General features: G+C 37.1%; 2 protein-coding genes and 1 long non-coding RNA gene across 7 annotated transcripts in view; 1 reads left to right on the forward strand and 2 right to left on the reverse strand.

Annotated features, from left to right (window-relative positions):
* The window catches only part of LOC141279526 (uncharacterized), a 24,793-nt gene extending 16,172 nt beyond the window's left edge, over window positions 1-8,621 (forward strand). The window contains exon 2 of the long non-coding RNA XR_012333915.1: window positions 8,383-8,621. This is a non-coding gene — a long non-coding RNA (uncharacterized lncRNA). The remainder of the gene's footprint in view (window positions 1-8,382) is intronic.
* Window positions 1-17,046, reverse strand: part of NUP42 (nucleoporin 42) — a 27,881-nt gene extending 10,835 nt beyond the window's left edge. Inside the window, exons 1-5 of one of the 2 annotated variants that reach the window (XM_004330737.4) lie at window positions 10,980-17,046; window positions 8,352-8,580; window positions 6,889-6,983; window positions 1,792-1,868; window positions 952-1,038 (exon numbers count right to left, since the gene is read on the reverse strand). In XM_004330737.4, coding sequence (XP_004330785.1) covers window positions 952-1,038; window positions 1,792-1,868; window positions 6,889-6,983; window positions 8,352-8,580; window positions 10,980-11,091 — 600 coding nt within the window. In that variant the 5' untranslated portion in view covers window positions 11,092-17,046. Of the gene's footprint in view, window positions 1-951; window positions 1,039-1,791; window positions 1,869-6,888; window positions 6,984-8,351; window positions 8,581-10,979 lie in introns of those variants that run through there. The other variant, XM_033862966.2, reaches the window with a different exon arrangement.
* Window positions 17,047-17,166: 120 nt separating this feature from the next.
* Window positions 17,167-19,487, reverse strand: part of KLHL7 (kelch like family member 7) — a 64,499-nt gene continuing 62,178 nt past the window's right edge. For all 4 annotated transcript variants that reach the window (XM_019928629.3, XM_019928634.3, XM_019928652.3 and 1 more), the window contains one exon: window positions 17,167-18,594. In XM_019928629.3, coding sequence (XP_019784188.1) covers window positions 18,311-18,594 — 284 coding nt within the window. In that variant the 3' untranslated portion in view covers window positions 17,167-18,310. The remainder of the gene's footprint in view (window positions 18,595-19,487) is intronic.

Here is a 19,487-nt window from a genome sequence, read left to right on the forward strand (position 1 = left end):
GCTGGTCCGGGAAGATCCCACATGCCGCAGAGCAACTAAGCCTGTGTGCCACAACTACTAAGCCTGCGCTCTAGAGCCCGTGAGCCACAACTACTGAGCCCGCGCGCCACAACTACTAAAGCCCATGTGCCTAGAGCCCGTGCTCCACAACAAGAGAAGCCACCGCAATGAGACGTCCGCGCACTGCAACGAAGAGTAGCCCCCTGTCGCCACAACTAGAGAAAGCCCACACGCAGCAAAGAAGACCCAACACAACCAAAAATAAATAAATAAATTAAAAAAAAAAAAGAAAGGAGTCGGGACTTTCAAACAGTCATTCACTAACTTTAGACAGCTACTACTCTCATAGCCTTTTTCAGAAAGTACAAAGAAAAACCACCTCGTAGACTGGAAATACCAAATTCTAAATGTAAATATCTTATTTAAAAATAATATTCTTAAGAACTTCTTATGGGGGTAGCAAAATAAACTATTGACAGAGATAATGAATATGCTGCAGCAGGATCATGTATCTTTGGGGACAAGTGGGCATGTATCTCCTAAAGGCATTTCTGTATAAGACAAGGAACATATGGTCCTTCAGTCACAAAAGTATACATTAGTCTAAATATGCATTCATATTTTTCAAAGCAATTTCTTTTTAAATGCTGATAACCTGGCATACTTGAATTTATGTAATGTTTTCCAATGTTTAAAACTAGTACCACCAAAGTTAAACACCTTATTCTAAAAATAGTTTTAGAAAAGCATAATTATCTGTGCTTTTCTGACTAAGGAACAGAGACAAAACAATTCCAGGACCGTGACTCTAAATGATAATATAGTTCTTGAGAATGTGTGTATCACAATTCTTGACAGAGAATTTTAGCTTTGCTTTCCAAATCCAAAGTGAAATTCTGCAAAAAAGCAATAGATAAGACGTTTCCCTGTAGAAAATTCTCCAATACTCACCAAAGCTATTGTAGTTGATGTATTTAGACTTTTCAGTTCATTTACCCTGTTCCTCCACTGATTTATTAACTGTTGGATGGAATGTAGCTGGAGAGAAGACAGAAAAATGATGAGTCAATATTGAGTGTTTAAGATAATCTCTCCAACAACTTCATGTTTGTATTTCCAAAGTCACAATAAATTTATAAAACATTTTTACAACACATAACTTGTAAAATTTGCATTGACCTACCCCTACTTGCTAAAGATACTCCAGCTGTAGACCCCCTTCCCTGTTCTCCAACTCCTTGTATCACCTAGTTAAAATCACAAGTACCTGGCAGTACAGAGACAAACATGTGCACTAGTTGAAACACATGATATTGACTGTAGACAATAGAAAAATACATGATTTATGTCATTTCCTTTAGGCACTGAACTTATTCAAGCCTAGCTTTTCAATTTTTTGATATTTGATATATGAGAATGTTAATCTATATACAACACTGCATTTTATTTAAGTTTGTTTTTCTAGCATTCATTGTGGTGTCTGCACCTAAGACATACTCCATAGATGTTTGCCAAATAATGAAAGGTATGATTTCTGGGACTGATTGCTGGATAACCCGTAATAAAAATAATGACATTCCTAGTTACTACAGTCAAAGTATATTATCACCATTTTAGATAATCAACCAATTTCAAAGAAATTCTAAATTTTAATTTAGAATATAAAAATAGCCTTGTTCTGAAAAAAAATTATAGACCTCATCCACTTTGCCAACACACAAGCAAGCCACTACAGAGAAGACAATAATTAACAGCTAATCGGTTAGGTAAATGAATAGGAAACAAACTTACATAACTCTGTAAGTTATTGCTGGTTAAGAAGTTATGGTATTCAAGTCTCAACTCCTCTGGTGAAATATCTGTAAAACCTGAAGTGAGGAATCAATTGGAATCTTTAAATACCAATACTTTTGATAGTAGAGTAAAATAAGAGGTACTAGACAGGAAAATATGCTAATCTTGATCATTAGAAAAATTTCATAATCATAAGGAAAAAATTCAAAGCCTATACTCTATTTAATAAAGTATAAAATTAGAATAAAATATAGTTGTTATCTGATCTTTGAAGGGGAAAAATTTTCTAAAGATAAATGGAGTGGAAGGAATAATAAACAAAAGAAACAAGAAAGAATTGACTACATATACATTCATACTTCTAAAAAAAAATATTCTGTAAGTCAGAAACTACAATAGCAAAATTGAAAGGCAAACAGTAAACTGGGAAAACCGTAATTGCAACATATATGACAGGAGAAGAGCTAACATCAATGTATAAATAGCTATTACAAATCAGTAAGAAAAATAAGTTAGTATGGGCAAAGATAATGAACGGGCAATTCACAAAACAATTCAAATAGCCAGTAAATAAATGAAATTAAAAAGTTCACACACAAAAAAAAAGTTCAATTTAAAAATACAACTTAGGGGCTTCCCTGGTGGTGCAGTGGTTGAGAGTCCGCCTGCTGATGCAGGGGACATGGGTTCGTGCCCCGGTCTGGGAAGATCCCATATGCCGTGGAGCGGCTAGGCCCGTGAGCCGTGGCCGCTGAACCTGCCCGTCTGGAGCCTGTGCTCCGCAACGGGAGAGGCCACAACAGTGAGAGGCCCGCATAGCGCAAAATAAATAAATAAATAAAATAAATAAATAAATAAAAAAAATAAAAATACAACTTAAATAGAGATACAATGCTTTATTTATCAGACTGACAAAAATTAATAATGAATAATTGTTATTAAGGATGTGGTGAAATGGACATTCTCCTAAGTTGCCATTATGGAAATCAAAAAGGTAAACTTTTCTGGGAGGAAAATTGTTAATAAATGTCAAATGCCTTAAAAATGCTCATACCTTTTGATCTTAGAATTTCTAGGATTTAACCTCAGGAAATAATTAAATGTATAAACAAAGGGTGTTACATAAAAAGATGTTCATTCTAGTATTTTTAGTAATGGAGACACTGAAAACAAAGCAGAATACAACACTAGGTTATGATTCCTAATTATACATATAAATAAGAAATATGTGTGCACATGTTTTGGAAGAAATACACTAAAATGTTACAGTTGTTATCTCTGAGATTAGTTGATCTTTATTCACATATTTCTGTATTTTCCAAGTTTTCTATGGCAACAGCTGTAACTTTCATAATTAGGAAAACTTTTTAAGAAAGGGAGAAAAAGTTCAGGATATTTTTCTACAGAGAATTATTTATAACCAGACACCATTAACCCCAAAGACCCTTACCTCAGAATAAAGAAAAGACTAAACATTCAAATCAGAATCCTGGAGCTCTCTAACAACTTGTCTTTACCACCTTTATTAACTGCTCAGGCCACAAAACCTAGAATCACTTTGCATTTCTCTCTTTCCCCATATCTAATTAATAAGCCTCTTGCCAGTACTAGCTCCAAAACAGAACACGAATTTTGACCTATTCTGTCTCCACTGCTAGTAACTCTCGGTCATCAGCAGTTGTCTCCTAACTCATTGCCCTGCCGCTATTTTGCCCCCCAACAGACCATTTCTTTTCATACCAACAGTCTAAGTGAGCTTTTTAAAAATTAATTAATTAATTAATTTTAATTATTTATTTTTTGCTGCATTGAGTCTTTGTTGCTTGTGCGCGGGCTTTCTCAAGTTGCAGTGAGCAGGGGTTACTCTTTGCTGCTGTGCGCAGGCTTCTCAGTGTGGTGGCTTCTCTTGTTGCGGAGCACGGGCTCTAGGCGCACGGGCTTCATTAGCTGTGGCACGCGGGCTCAGCAGTTGTGGCTCGCGGGCTCTAGAGCGCTGGCTCAGTAGTTGTGGCACATGGGCTTAGTTGCTCCGCGGCATGTGGGATCTTCCCGGACCAGGGCTCAAACCCATGTCCCCTACGTTGGCAGGCGGAGTCTTAACCACTGTGCCACCAGGGAAGTCCCTAAGTGAGCTTTTTCTAATCAGATCATATCCCTCCTCCTGCTCAAAGCTCTTTCTGGCTTCCTAGTGCAATTAGGCCCAACATAATCTGGCCCCTGGCTGCCTCTCTCTGGCCTTATGTCATATTACTCTTTCTCTTATTTACTCTTCTCTGGCAAATTCAGGCCTTGCCAGACGAAATACATGGCAACCTTGTTTCCACAAGGGCCTCTGCACTAGCTATTGTACTGTAAGCAACATTTCCCCCCAAATCTTCCCATAAGTGACATCTTCTCTTCATTCAGGACTCGGCTCCAATACTGCTTCCTAAGAATAGATAACCACTCTCTGTGAAGAAACACTATCCCTCTGGCTACTTTCTCCTCCTTCCATCTGTTACTCATCTGAACCATGAAGACAGAAAATGATTTGAGTGACTATTTCCTCAATTCTTTCAAGGGTGGTACAAATGTAGTATCATTCTAGCTGCACAGGAAAAATTAATTCATTATAATGGATGCCTACAGACAGTGATTCTCCAACTTTCTGGTTTCAGGACCCATTCACATTCTTAAAAATAAATAAGGATGGCAGACCTTTTGCTTACATGGGTTACATAAATCAATATTTACCATATCTGAAATGAAAACTGAAAAATTGTACAAAATATTAATTCACTTAAAAATAAGAAATATATCAACATAAATGAAAAAACTATTTTCCAAAACAAAAAATAAAAATTTAGTGATATAAGTGGCATTGTCTTATGTTTGTAAATCTCTTTAATGTATGGCTTCATAGAAGACTGTTGGATTATTATATCTGCTTCTGCTGTTCAATCTGCTTCAACCTGTTTCAGTATATTGCCTGGTTCAAGTATATGAAGAAAAACTGTTCTCACACAGATGTGTAGCTGGAAAAGGATGACTTTAATGGCCTTTTCAGATAATTGTGGATATCCTTCTTGATACTATACCAAAACTTGACAGACAGTAGTTTCTTAAAGGTTAGCTATAATGTGGACTCAAATCATATTAATGAAATCATATTAATAAACCAAAACTATTGTTTTATCTTGCACTTAGAAAGGATTTTTCAAACATGCATAATTTTGTAACGTCACACATTGGTCATCTGGAAAATATTGGTTCACTGAGTTATCCAGAACCTCCAAATGTTGGCACATGTCATCTTACAATATCAAAAAATTTGTTAATGTTACTTTGTGTGTGCTTCCCATTTTGTCACACAGAATATTTAAAAGGTGTACACTTAACGGTCAATATTTAATAAACTTAATAATTTTTACCTCTTCATCAAGGACATTCTTAAGTGAAAATGGCATTAAAATTTTTTTATTGACTATTATAATCTGCTAGTACAGTTTGTTGCCTGTGCCTCATCAAAGCTTTTGTACGAACAGTGCAAATGTCAACACAGTGAAAATGGCAATTAATGTCTTAGTATTATTATGAAAATATTTCTAAACTTGTACAGCCCCTAAAAGGATTTTAGCAATAGGGTTGCCAGATTTAGGCAAAAAAAAGAGGATGCCCAGTTAAATTTGAATATTTGACAAACAACAAATACTTTAAAAGTACAAGTATGTCCCGGGAATTCCCTGGTGATCCAGTGGTTAGGACTTGGCGCTTTCACTGCCGTGGGCCCGGGTTCAATCCCTGGTCTGGGAGCTAAGATCCCACAAGCTGCACGGCGCAGCCAAAAAAAAAGTATAAGTATGTTCTAAATAGTATATGGGATATTCATATACTAAAAATACTGTTTATCTGAAATTTAAATTTAACTGGATGTCCCATATTTTATCTTACAACCCTGCTTATGGATCTACATTTCACACTGAGAACCACTGCTCTAGGGCATTAGGCATTATGTTCAATTCTGAACTTTTTAAAAAAGGCTTAACACTTATTTTCTTTACAGAAAAATCACTATCTAAAATTATCTTATTTATTTGTATTACTTATTGCCTCCATCCCTCAAGAACATAAACTTCATAAGGGATGGATCCTATCTATCTTACTCATTGCTATATCTCTAGCACCTAGAATGAGGCCTGGCACAAAAGAAATTCAATAAGTATTTGTTGAATGATTAAGTAAATAAACAACTAAGGAGTGGTGTGACACAAATGCTCACAGAGAATGAGCAGATAGAGCAGAGACAGACAGAAATCCCAGAGTTCTGAGAGACTGCAGGGCTCTCATCTTCTAGGCACTTGCTGTTCAACTTAATAGGGCCCAGGACCACCCAGAGTAGGCTTATAAAATTGTGGTGGTCTAACGCAAGAGGGAGGGGATATGGGGATATATGTATGCATACAGCTGATTCACTTTGTTATACAGCAGAAACTAACACACCATTGTAAAGCAATTATACTCCAATAAAGATGTCAAAAAAACAAAACAAAAACAACTGTGGTGGTCTAGCTTTCAGCCCAAAAAGGGCGATGGACAAAAGAAAATGGGAAGGAAAGGAGTATTCTAAAGAAATGCTATCTCTGTAGCCCAGCTAAGGCTCCTTACCTTCAAATATTACCCCCAGAAGAGATCTCAACATGCTTTATGAAAAATAACTATCCTTAGAAAAAAAGATAGGGGAGAAAGAGAACAGAATCAGGCAGCCAAAGCCTTGGCATAACAGGACTCTTCTATTCACTGCAGGCAGCTAAAGGGTTCTGAAGTTGTATTGACAGGAAACCAAGGAAGCAGAGCCTCTTCTTGGGCTTACAGAATTGGAAAGGTGGTGGTTCCTGATTCTACTAATTTTCCCAAGGGATCTATATATCTTGAACTATATCTTCCAACCTCAATCTCTGAATTATGAAGTTCTGCTAGAATACTCGGATACTTTAAACAATGTCCAAACTCTCCTAACTGTAGCTAAGTTTGTGGTCGATTTCTTTTTTGACATAGTCTTGGTTTTGAAAATAATAGTTGTAAAAAACATTTTAAAAACACATAATTTCTAGTTACCTGAAATATTAGGTTTCTTTTTCACTGGTGAATAAACAGAAAACATCCACTGCCCTGATGATTCCCAAACCTCCATATCTTTTACAATTCCTTCCCTGAGAAAAAAAAAGGGCAAAAGATCTTTTTCTACTGATTGTTAAAATTTACCATTTATAATTTTCAATGATTGAAATTTTAAATTGTACTAAATATATAATTTTAGATTTTTCCGTTATATTTTCTGAGGAGTGTTCTTTAAAGCAGAAGCTTATAGAAATATGAGCTACATTTCATGATTATAAATAATATCAAAGAAGTTCATAATTTTGGTTTTCCAATACACTGAACCATTAACTGATACATTTACTGAGAACTCAACTATCATACCATACATATCTTAAAGAACTGAAATATAATAAAATACACAATACTAAGTTTAATCTTTCTTTGTTCATTATTAACATCACTGATCATTTAACTGGGAAAGAAAGAACCAGTAAGTAATAAAGAACCATAAAAATATTTAAGTGGTTAGGATTTCAGAGATCATTTTGTCTAATTCTCACATTTTGCAAAAAGGGAACAGACCCATGTCCGTGGTTAACTTGTTGGCAAAGTCATGGATATATCTGGGTCTAAATTAAATATTTCCCCCTTATCCAGAATAGCAGAATTAATCAAATAAGAATAACTGATAATAAAATAATAATAAAATTTAGGATTTTTACGACGACAACATCAAATATAGGAAGGAGGGTTTCTTTTTCCTTTTTTAATTTTTTTAATTTGGTTTTTTACTTTATTTATTTATTTTAATTTATTATATATGGTACATGGTTCAAAATGTTTACAACTAGTCTAATTTAGTTACGGGATGTAAAAGACTAATGAGTATATTTAAGTTCTGTCCTAATTGCTGGGGGCTGACGGAACAGTTATACACAGCCAGGCACTGTTTCGGCACCAATCATAAATTCTACTATGAATGTTCTCAATAAATGGTAAGAAATCTACTCCACAATAATGAAGGAAATCAAATGAAATGTTTACATGGGCTTACTGAAGTAGAAGTTTTAGAAAGAAGAATACGAGATGCTATAAGTGACCTCCAAGATCACAAGTTGCTTTAAATCACCTCATACTTTGTAAAGAACTCATAATTTAATATAAGCAGGACTACATTAGAAAGATATTCACAGTACGGTGTTATCAATAGAAAAGTGGAAAAAGCATAATTATCCCCAAGAACTCATTGTATCGATAAAGAAGAATGACATTTTTAAGTGAAATAAAGTCTAGTATGATACCTGCAAAATAGTAGTTATCTCTGATCATGGATGTTTTTTCTGCTTTTTGCTTATTCTGATTTTTTAATAATTTAATAAAGTAATAATAACATTACCTCTTTTTTAAGGAAAGTACTGTAGGTACTTTTGAAAAAAATAAGCAAATGGGAAGGAATTTTTCTGAAGGCTTTCACTTACAGAAGTTTCTTTTCATCTTTCTGCCCATCAGAGCTAGGTGAAGCAAATGGGTTCTGAGACCATCCAAACCCCCTGTTCCTGCTAGCTGACGCTCCAGAATCAAAAGGAGCAAAAGATGGCTTTTCTTGATCTTTGCTGCCCCCCCATGGTGTGGATTTGGAGAAACTGGATGGCTGGATAACACTAGAATATCTCTGGCTGGTGGTATTCCATCCTCGTCTGTTACTACCTGAAATAAACAACAAAATAAACAATTTTACTAGCAACTCATTTTTAAAATCTCTTAAAATTTCATTGTAGTTTGTTTTATTATATGTGCAGACATTATGTAAAGATTCAACAAGCACTACATTTCCACTCATTTTTTTTTTGCGCTACGTGGGCCTCTCACTGCTGCGGCCTCTCCCATTGTGGAGCACAGGCTCTGGACGCGCAGGCTCAGCGGCCATGGCTCACGGGCCCAGCTGCTCCGCGGCATGTGGGATCTTCCCGGACCGGGGCACGTGCCCCCTGCATCGGCAGGCGGATTCTCAACCACTGCGCCACCAGGGAAGCCCTCCACTCATTTTAAATTACAAAACTCTTCACTTTCAATTTATATAGGTAAGTGTAGTATCAACAAATCACATAATGGTCTAAGTTAACAAGATTGAGAAGACTGTAAATCCACAGAAAAATAATGATATATTACTAAATTCAGCTGACCTAAGTTTATTAGGTAAACAACTGTTCGATAATGGAGTGGATAGAAGGCATGTACCGAAATCATAAGCTCCTTCATGATAAAAAGATGTGTCTGTATCATTCTTTGCTCCCCAACTGGGCCCTATATATTAGTAAAATCTGAAAAACAGACAATGTATTGAGAAGTGTATTGAATATAAAAGATTAGAGTCTACCTTCTGTCCTTGAATAGATGGGTAAATCTATTTGACTCAGTATTCTCTCTGAGAAAACAACACCAACCCACCTACCTTCCACAGGGAGATTATAGAGGTAATTTACATATGAATAAAGTGTACTGAGTTCCTCTATTATGAGCAGATTTCTAGTATTCTATAATTATCAAAATGAGCCAACATTTTTATCCTCTCTGTCTCTATATTTTACAAAATTTTTTCACTTCTACTGTCTCAATTATTCATCACTTCTTAGTTGGGGTCAAGATAATTCACCTTGTTTCTGACTGAATTAGGAGATATGCCATTAAATATGTATATTAAAAACTCGAGTGATGGGAGATACACTCCTTTATGAAAATTCACCTCCCAATTCTAAAACTGCTTAACGAAACCTAAGAGGAAAGGGGGCAGATTGCTAGACCAGATCCCTCAAGTATGGGTTAATGATATTTTATTTTCCTAGAGTTTCAAATCCTTTGCAGGGATGACACAACTGAAGAAATTCATTCCATCTTTTGTATACAGCTTTTGGTCTTCATACTTACTAATTCCATAAGCATTTATTTGTTTCTGGGCATTAAATACACTGTTTACTTGATTAGTTTTATCTCCACTTTTAAAATCCATTAACATTTATCCATTCAACATTTATTCTCTAATTACTGCATTTAGAGTGAGTCTCAACAGAATGTCATATTACGTTTTGTTGTTCCTGGAAATACTCGCACATTTATCAGATCCTGAGTCTTAATTTTTGGTTTGGAATATTTCACTAGACCAATTTGTGGGTGATGCAAAAAGACTGCCCCCAAGAAGAGGAATCAGACGTGAAACCACAATGTAACACAAGGTTTAAGGGTCAGATGAATAGCCCTAAAGGAGGAAAGAGAAGGGAGAGGTGGTCAGCATCTTGTGGTAACTTTAAGGACTAAGTTTCAGTCCTAAGGAAACCTAACGATTCATCTGACCTCTAAAACCTTGCATTGTACTATGGTTTCATTTCGGACCCCTCCTCTCCTTGAAGACAGTCAATCCTTCTGCATCATCCACAATTGGTTTAGTGAAATATTCCAAAAGCTTCGACAATGACTTAGGCCAGGAAGCAGGTCAACGTAGTCCTGCACCCCCTTCCCTCATAGCCCAGAGTTCTTAACTGAGCATTCCACTCTCGATTTTACCCCAAATTTTATGAGCATGTGCATTTATCTGAGGTTAATGGCTCTGTAGCTTTTATTAGATCTTCAAAGGAGTTTCCCAAAGTTAAGAATCCTGACTTTGACCCCAGTTGCTAGCCTCTCCCTAGAAAAAACGTTTAGAAAAAGTTATATTCAAGGCATCAAGGGGCAAAAGCAAGTACGCAGAAAGGTAGTAAAGTAGTAAAGAAAGGAGGCGTCTGGGTCGACCTATGCCAATTCTGCGAACCACTGCCACCCAAAGACAAGGTTAAGTTCTGACACGTATTCCTGTTTTTCATTAGTAAACAGGACCAAGCCCATGCCTCCAACCGCTCAACAAAAGCCAACCGAGCTCCTAATAAATGAATAAAAAAGCCGGTGGGCGGGGCGGGCGAGGGGACGACGCGGGCACGTCCGCGTCACCTGACTGGTGCGCCTCGGCGCTGTGCCCAACGGCTGGGCCCACGAGGGACGGCCGTTCGTCGCCGGCTCGGCCCCACGCCAGGCCTTCCCCAGCTCGGCTAGGGGCGAAGGATGGAGGAGAACGTCACCTGAGAACTGCTGCTGCCGTCCTTCGCCCGCACCCCCGGCGCCGGGATGTTCGTTCCAGCACCGATTTCCGAAGCGACACCGGCCTTGAAGGAAGAACTGACAAATGGTCATGGCGACTGCATCGCGGACGGAACTGTTTTCAGTCGACACCCTCAGCTAGCAGAGCCCAAATCAGCCGGAGGTCGCGGCTCCGCTACTGTGACGTCATCTTCTCGCGCCTGGGAAAGGCCCTTTATCTCTTGTCCCGTCCCCACTGCGAAGAGAGGCGTGGATTTTACCCAATAGGATTTGAGAAAAGTGGGACCGCCCCCCACGCACTGAGCGTGGCCTGGGAAGGCAGGATGATTGAAAGGTTACGTGGAGAAAGGCGTCCAAGACCGTGGTGCAGCGTCTCGTTCATCAGGGGAGGCTTGAGGTCCAAAATGAGTGGAAAGAAAGTTGGTCGGGCAAACCCATAACTTCAGCAAGGCCCTGAGAGGAGGATCAGCTGTGGTTTGAGAGGCCGAGTCGTATTTTTCATTTGTAACTGCTGAGAAAGTAAAAATCTGCCCAGCCATTCATCAGGATGGGTAACAGTATAAGATAAAGCCAGTTGTAACGTTTACAGGACAGTTTCTTTTAAGGACAAACTGCAACTAAAAAGTATCATAACAACCCGCGTCTTTGGATACATTCTTACACGGAGAAACCTTGTTCTTTAAAGTCCATGTAAACGTTGCTATTTGAAATTTTATCAGTAAGAATGAAACATTCCACTTTTGCCTGGAGGATCTAAGACACTTTGACACAGAGAAGCAGCTTCTATTTCTAATCAGGTGCAGAGCTGCAGACAAGGGGTTCCTGAAAAGAATATTACTTATTCTCTTAACTTTGTGGTTTCCAAGGGAACATGATCCTACACCCACTTCTCACTCCAGATGTGATGTTGATGCCTCTTTACACCGCTCTGCTTTGCTTTGAGGCTATCAAAACTGTTTCATTTAGATTTTATCTTAACTCCACCTTTCCCACAAATCCTACATCTACCTTTTCCATTGTGTGGTGAGACACCCTACAGTTCCTCTAGTGTGCAGTCTCCTTGGTTGCAATGCGTCAATAAATCTGACTTTGTTGGCTTACAGGTTCGTCCCCGGTGGTTTAAGATGACTAGCCATTGTTCTTGCTCATATACTTTGTTTGGATTTTGATGACAGCAGAATCTACAGGAGCACTGGGAATAACTGGTGCAACCTAGTTTATTATTTTTTTAAATCAGTTTAATTCATTTGTTTTGAAAAAAATTTATGGAGGAGTTACATGTATATATAGTACAAAGATCTTTTTCCTGAACCATTTGAGACTATATTGCAGACCTCATGCCCCAACACCCAATTATTTATTGTATTTCCTACAGACAAGGACATTCTACTTAACCACAATATAATCACCAAAATCAGGACATTAATATTGCTGCATACTACTATCTAATCCTTAGATTCTATTCATATTTTGCCTAACGTCCGAGTAATGTCCTTTAAAGGACAAGGATGCAGTTCAGAATCATTGTTGCCTTACTCATATTTCTTCAGGCTTCATTCTGGAACATTTTCTCAGTCTCTCCTTGACTTTCATGACCTTGACACAAACATTACAGCTAGTTATTTTGTAGAATTTCCTTAATGCAGACTTAATCTGTTTTCTAGTAATTAGATTTAGATTATGCACCTTTGGCATCCATGGTCTTCACAATGTACCTGTCAAGTTGTGCACAATTTCTGTCACATTGTCACGTTCACTTTGATCACTTCAGGTGTTGTCTGGCAAGCTGCTCCACTGTAAAATTACTCTTTTCCTCTTTGTTAATAATAAGGATTTTGTAGGGAGAGACTGTGAAAGTATATAAAAACCTCATTCCTCACCAAACTTTTAGTTCACTCATTTATTTATTCCTATCAGTATGACTTATGGTTTCCAATTTTATTCATTGGGTTATAATTTGTTACTATAATTTATTGTGATGCTCAAATCATTTCCAGTTGACACATCCCATGATTCTTTGAGCACTTCACTTCCTGGCCTAAAATATGCTCCAGGGTCATCTGACACTTTCCCTGCTTCAGTCCTGGAATCAGCCTGTTCTCCAAGGAGCCCTGGGTCTTTTTTGGTGGCACTTAGAAGCCAAGATCTGAGCTCTAAATTTGCTCATTGCTATTGTGGTATCTTTGTTCCCAAATCCTTTCATGGGCATTGCTAGAGAATACATACTATAGACAGACACATTTACATTAATACATATTCCTATATCTATATGTCTATTAAAAACTATGACTGCACACTGATAACCTCCAATTTCAACCCAAGATCACAGAATTCATTTTATTTCCCCTTTGTATTTCTTTCATAGTGAGAAACTTGGCTCCCATCATTCTTAACGTATCTATTTTGAGCAGTCCCCTTGTAGTAATGAATCTCTCACTATGTTCACTGACTTTTCATCCACGCAAATGCCAGCATGTGTAAGAACTTTGCTGGCATCAAAGACCTAAAATAATACCAGTTAGGCTGAAGCTTAAACAAGGGTGTGTATGGTGCTCTGTGAAGGTGGAGAGGTGGGCAAAGCCAGAATCCTGACTGAAATCATCTGAATAAAGTGCTGTGTGAGATGATGACAGCCTAGGGCTGAGGCATGTAGAACTCAGTAGTGATAGGGGAGGGGTAGGTGGAAATCAGGAGAGTGAGGTCACGGGAAGGAAACATCTGGTTTCAAGGTGGCAGAGTAAAAATGCCTCTGCCACCCTTTCCTCTTGAAACTATCTCACAATGAGGGGGAAAACAAGCAAAAACATCATCTTTGATTATACTAGGAGATAACTGTAATTTCAAACCACAATTTATGAAGACTGAATGCACATAGAAGAGTACATAGTAAATTACTTAGAGGAAGAATCATATTCCTGTAAGATGGACAACTGATGTCCCCAGAGAAGGCTGAAAAGCCACAAGAATTAAGAACCACTAGGTATCACAGAACAGTGGACTGTTTGAAAATCTGTATGAGGTTCAGTTAGAAATCCATTAGGTGACTATCCTTACCTGTTGGGAGATAGGTTCTTTTCTTGAAAAAAGGGAACAAGAGAGGCTTTAGGGTCCAGGATGTAAATATAGAGGGTCAAGTTATGGTACTGACAAAAGAGGAACCGAACTCTGCCTGTTGAATGGCGCTTTGTCTGAGCTCCAGAAATCCTGCAGCCAGGCTTATTGTCAGTCTCTTCCCAGCTTGCTCCCCCACACTCAAGGGGCAGGAGTTTGTAAGTTTATATTCTGGAGAATCAAACACCCCAGAAAAAGATCTGTGGATCTCTTACGGATCTCCAACAAAAACAGGCAGCCAGGGGCTTCCCTGGTGGCACAGTGGTTAAGAATCTGCCTGCCAATGCAAGGGACACGGGTTTGAGCCCTGGCCTGGGAAGATCCCACATGCCGCGGAGCAACTAAGCCCGTGCGCCACAACTACTGAGCCTGAGCTCTAGAGCCCGTGAGCCACAACTACTGAGCTCATGTGCCACAACTACTGAAGGTTGCACGCCTAGAGCCCGTGCTCTGCAACGAGAAGCCACGACAATGAGAAGTCCGTGCACCGCAGCGAAGAGTAGTCCCCACTCACCACAACTAGAGAAAGCCTGCGCACAGCAACCAAGACCCAAATAAATAAACAAATAAATTTATTAAAAAACAGGCAGCCATTTCCTTAACATATGATGAGATTCACTGACAATTCAGCTCACGTTTGTAAACAAAAGTTCACAACTTTTTAATGTCTAATTTTAAATATAAAATGCACAGCCAGGCACCAGATATTTGAGGAAAGACTCCAACAGGAAAGAGCAAAGCAATCTAAAAAGAAGTCAGAGGAAAGAGAAACACACCAAAAATATAAGTAATGTTAAGGAAACTAAAATATCCTCAGACAGGGCAACATGAAACAAGACCAGCATGCTATATAAAAGGACAATCCTAAAAAGAAAATGCTCTTGGAAATTAAACATGGAATAGTGGAAACAAATTCAATGGATGGCTGGAAGATAAAGTCAGGGAAATCTCCTACAAGAACTGAATAAATTATACTCCAATGAAGATGTTAAAAAAAAAAAAAGAACTGAATGAACCAGACCTTGAACCCCATTTTACAGCTTTGTTATCAGAATAGGTTTAAAGCTCTGGAAAGTAAAAAAGCTTTCTAGTTAGTAAGGATGACATTTCAGACAATTTCCCAGTACAGATTTTCTCCTAAAGTAGTTTGAATTACCTTGGGAAGGAGGAAAGTTAGGAAGATGAAAGTAGATTCAAGCTTTTAAAAGTCTTTTGAGGCAACTGTAAGGAGAAAGGGGGTTATTTAAAGGAATGATTTATCAAGTGCTGAATGATGTAACCTGTAAAATATTCTTTCATGTTAGCAAATTACGGGGACTTAGTGAGAGCTGTTTTGGTGCCATGTTTGAGTGGATTGAATTTTTGAAGTTGCTGATGTGTGTTAACACTACCACCCTTAAAAAGCAAAATTTCCTTCAAATATCTCCTTTACCCTGGCCTCTGCAGCAAATCCAAAATATTTGCCGTTAACAGTGTATGAGGCAAAAGGAAAATAGACTGCTGGATTTAAAAAAATGGCTCTTTTCATGACTCTAAATTTTCCATGACACTATATGTCACATTTTTGAACGCTAGGTCACAATTGTAATTAATGACTGTTTTTGACAGCAACAATTTTTTTCAAGACATTAAAATTTCATGTTCACACTGTGATTTTCAAAAGTAAAAGCTAAACTGCTATGTCATCAAAGTCGTGTCACTGTAAAAAATATAACATTAACAATCACATATCTACTAAAAAGAAAGTAGAGCACTATACAGGATAGGAATTTTGGGTGGGGGAGTAACAGAAAATATACTCGCCAATATATTGTATTTTTACTCATTATCATGATATTGACAATATCATAGACTATTTCCAGGACAGAAAACAGACACTAATTAGAATTACTAAGATTACTAAGGAAAAAAACCACACACAATTCATCATAACCTACATCAAAGCTGTCTACATACTTATCGTAGTGTGCTCTAGTCAGCAGATACAGCCTAAAGAAAAGGGTAGTTATTTAAAATACCTTAAACAGCTGCATAGTCCCATATGGGAAATTATTGTATCAAATTAAGTAATATAACCATTGTAATATGATAAATGGATATTCTACCCTCAAAAAACATTGACACATTTTTTTCAACGGAGAGGAAAATTCAAAATTCAACATAAAAATGTTCAGAATGGGCAAATCTAGAGACAGAATGATTAATGGTTACCTAGGGATGGGGTGTTTGGGAGATGCAACTGGGTTGAATAATGTCTCCTCAAAACTCCAAAATGTGACCTTATTTGGAGACAGTGTCTTTGCAGATGTCATTGGTTAAGATATGGTCACAATGGATTATGAGGAGGGTAAGCTAAATCCAATGACTGTTGTTCTTATAACACCACATGAAGATGCAGAGAGACGAGACACACAGGGAAGAAGGCCCTGTGAAGACTGGGGCAGTGACTGAAGAGATGTAGTTATAAGCCAAGAAACACCAACATTTGCCGGCAGCCATCAGAAGCTACAGGAGAGGCATGGCAAGTTTTCGCCTCAGAGCCTCCAGAAGGACTCAACCCTAACAGCACCTTGATTTAGGATTTCTGGTCTCCCAAATTGTGAAAGAATAAATTTCTGTTGCTTTAAGCAACAAAGTTTACGGTGATTTGTTACAGGAGCCATAAGAAGGTAATACAGGGAAAATGGGGAGTGACTGCTAATGAGGATGGGGTTTCTTTTTGCGGTGAAGAAAGTGTTCCAAAATTATGGTGATGGTTGCATAACTCTGTGAATATATTAAAGACCATTGAATAGTACACTTTAAATCAGTGAACTGTATGACATGTAAATTATATCTTAATAAAGCTGTCAGGTACATAAAACCTTACATAAATAGAAATATATCTACCATAATCTTTTTATAATTCCTTTTTCATATAAACATTTTTAGGTTTTAAGCTTATAACCCCCATTATAAAGAAAACAATAAAAAGTTAAAGAGAAACACTGTTTCACAAGTTCAAAAAACAACCATTACCTAACACATTTAAAATGAAGAATGAACTTAGCGGTCTACTTGAAGTTTAAAAATATTTAATATTACCAGGTAAAAACATGGATGGTGACAGCTTTACATGGCCCACTCCATACATTTCATAATGTAAAAGGGCAAAACATTACTTGGAAAGAAATGAAGAGTTGGTTTTGTAAAAGATTTACTGACCACATATAAGCAATTAATACAAGATGACAAATATTTAACTCAACTAAAAAACTTTTAGAGACAACTGGGTCAAATGTCAATGATGTGCTCTGCTAAGGAAGAGAAATCATGTACCTTTCTAATCTGTAAGAAGTTCAAAATGTATAACTATCAGTGCTATTCTAGTGACCTAGAAATTTGCTATAAGTGGCTTTCTTTTGCTAGGTAATAATTCTTATAATGATTGGATTTTATTTAACAGAGTGAGCACTGAAGAGGCATAATCCTTTTTTAACCCCTGGGGAAAAAAGTGATATAAATTAGTGATGGGTACTAGGCTTGCCATTTTGTGTTAAAAAGATGGAACTATTTAATTGGACAGAATATATTTCATGAGGAGTTGGGTACATTTTTAACTCTCAAAATGTGTTTATGAAGTTTTGTGAGATATAAGTGTATGCTTTGACTCACTCTGGCTTGCTTTTAAAATGCAATACATTTGGCACTAAATGGAACAAATGAAGACAAGCAAAATTACGTGAGACTAAGCTGCTCCAACAGAACTGCCTATCTTTGACTTACAATTCATACTATTTCTTAGTTCTTGACTGAACAGAAACAAACAGTCCTAACTACATAGCACTTCTATGATGTATGAAAATAGAATCTAGAGCTAAGATGAGGTTGCTTCTATGGTGAGTCAATCCCCCATTCTGCCATAATCATAGTTACAAATGTGAAATTCATTTAAGAATTCATACTTTCACCAAGTGCTTATAACTTTACAAGTTTTCTTGCTAGATATGTTCTTGGTTATGTGGCCAGCTGAAATATGGTCTTTGAATGAAGTAAGAAATCCCATATAAAATAAAATCTATTTTATAGGAATCTTACTTTACTTGAAACTTCCTTGAAAAGAACAAAACACCAAACTAAAACTTTGTAACCAAACTCTTGGAACAAAGCACTGGCGGCCATACTTTTGAGTCTCCAGTGAGTCTTGAAGTTCACTCATTTTTCATGTTTCAAGGGTTTCTTCATTTGCTCCACAAGTATCAACAACACAAATTAAACAACTTGTTACTGGAAAAGCTCGGACTTTGGAGTTGGCGATCCATTTGTCTGTTTCAGTGTTATATTCAAGGATGTGTCCTAATCGACCCACACCTTGAAAACCAGCCAAGACATAAACTACAGAGCCGACTGCTGCACATTTGACTGTTACACCCTTCCATGGCATTGGTGAGACCATCTTCCATTCGTTTAATTTAATATCGTAATATTCCACATTGTCCAGACCACCTTCAAAAGAATAAAACGTGAACAGCTATATGAACAATTCTAAGATCTCTTAAAGTAATAATTCTTTGTATTTTTTCCAAACCTCTCATTATGAAAAACTTCAAACATGCAGAAGAGTTGTAAGAATTTTACAATGAATCCTCACATATCTACCATTTAAATTCCTATTCCTACTTGAACACAACAGAAATTTAACTTAATTTTCATTTGTCATTTTAGAATCATAAATACTTATATTTATTCTATAAAATTAAAGATGTTCTATCTGCTCTGGAAAAATTAAAAAGTAGACCAGTGAAGTTTCCTTCTGATTAAGTTTGATTATAATCATTCAAATATCCTTCTTTTTCCTTCTACCATTTATCTGTCAGCAGCTTATGAAAAACAGCAATGGATAGAGACAGAAGAAGGAAATAAAGCTATTTCTTTGTTATACTTAAGTAGTGATTAAAGGTACTGACTAAAATAAGCTTTATGGAATCTTATTTATAGATTCAGTCCAAATTCTACATTATTAAAAGCAATTATTTAAGATTCTTTAGTACAACATTATTTAAGAAAATAAAAAGATCAAATTTACTCATTTAAAAAAGTAGTACCGATATTTTCATGCAACGTTTAAAAATGTTTAGGAAACACTGCCATTCAGAGCCTGGATACAAGTCCTAAAAGTTAAATTAAAAAGTTTTAAAAGTTATGTTAAAGTGCAAATGTTTCTGTCACTCAACAGTTTTGTTTTGTTTTGTTTTGTTTTTTAAATATTTAATTTATTTATTTGGCTGTGTCAGGTCTTAGTTGTGGCATGTGGGATCTTTAGTTGCGGTACGTGAACTCTTAGTTGCACCATGTGGGATCTAGTTCCCAGACCAGGAATCGAACCCGGGCCCCCTGCA

Source organism: Tursiops truncatus, chromosome 9 (assembly GCF_011762595.2).
Source record: "Tursiops truncatus isolate mTurTru1 chromosome 9, mTurTru1.mat.Y, whole genome shotgun sequence".
Classification (NCBI taxonomy): domain Eukaryota; kingdom Metazoa; phylum Chordata; class Mammalia; order Artiodactyla; family Delphinidae; genus Tursiops; species Tursiops truncatus.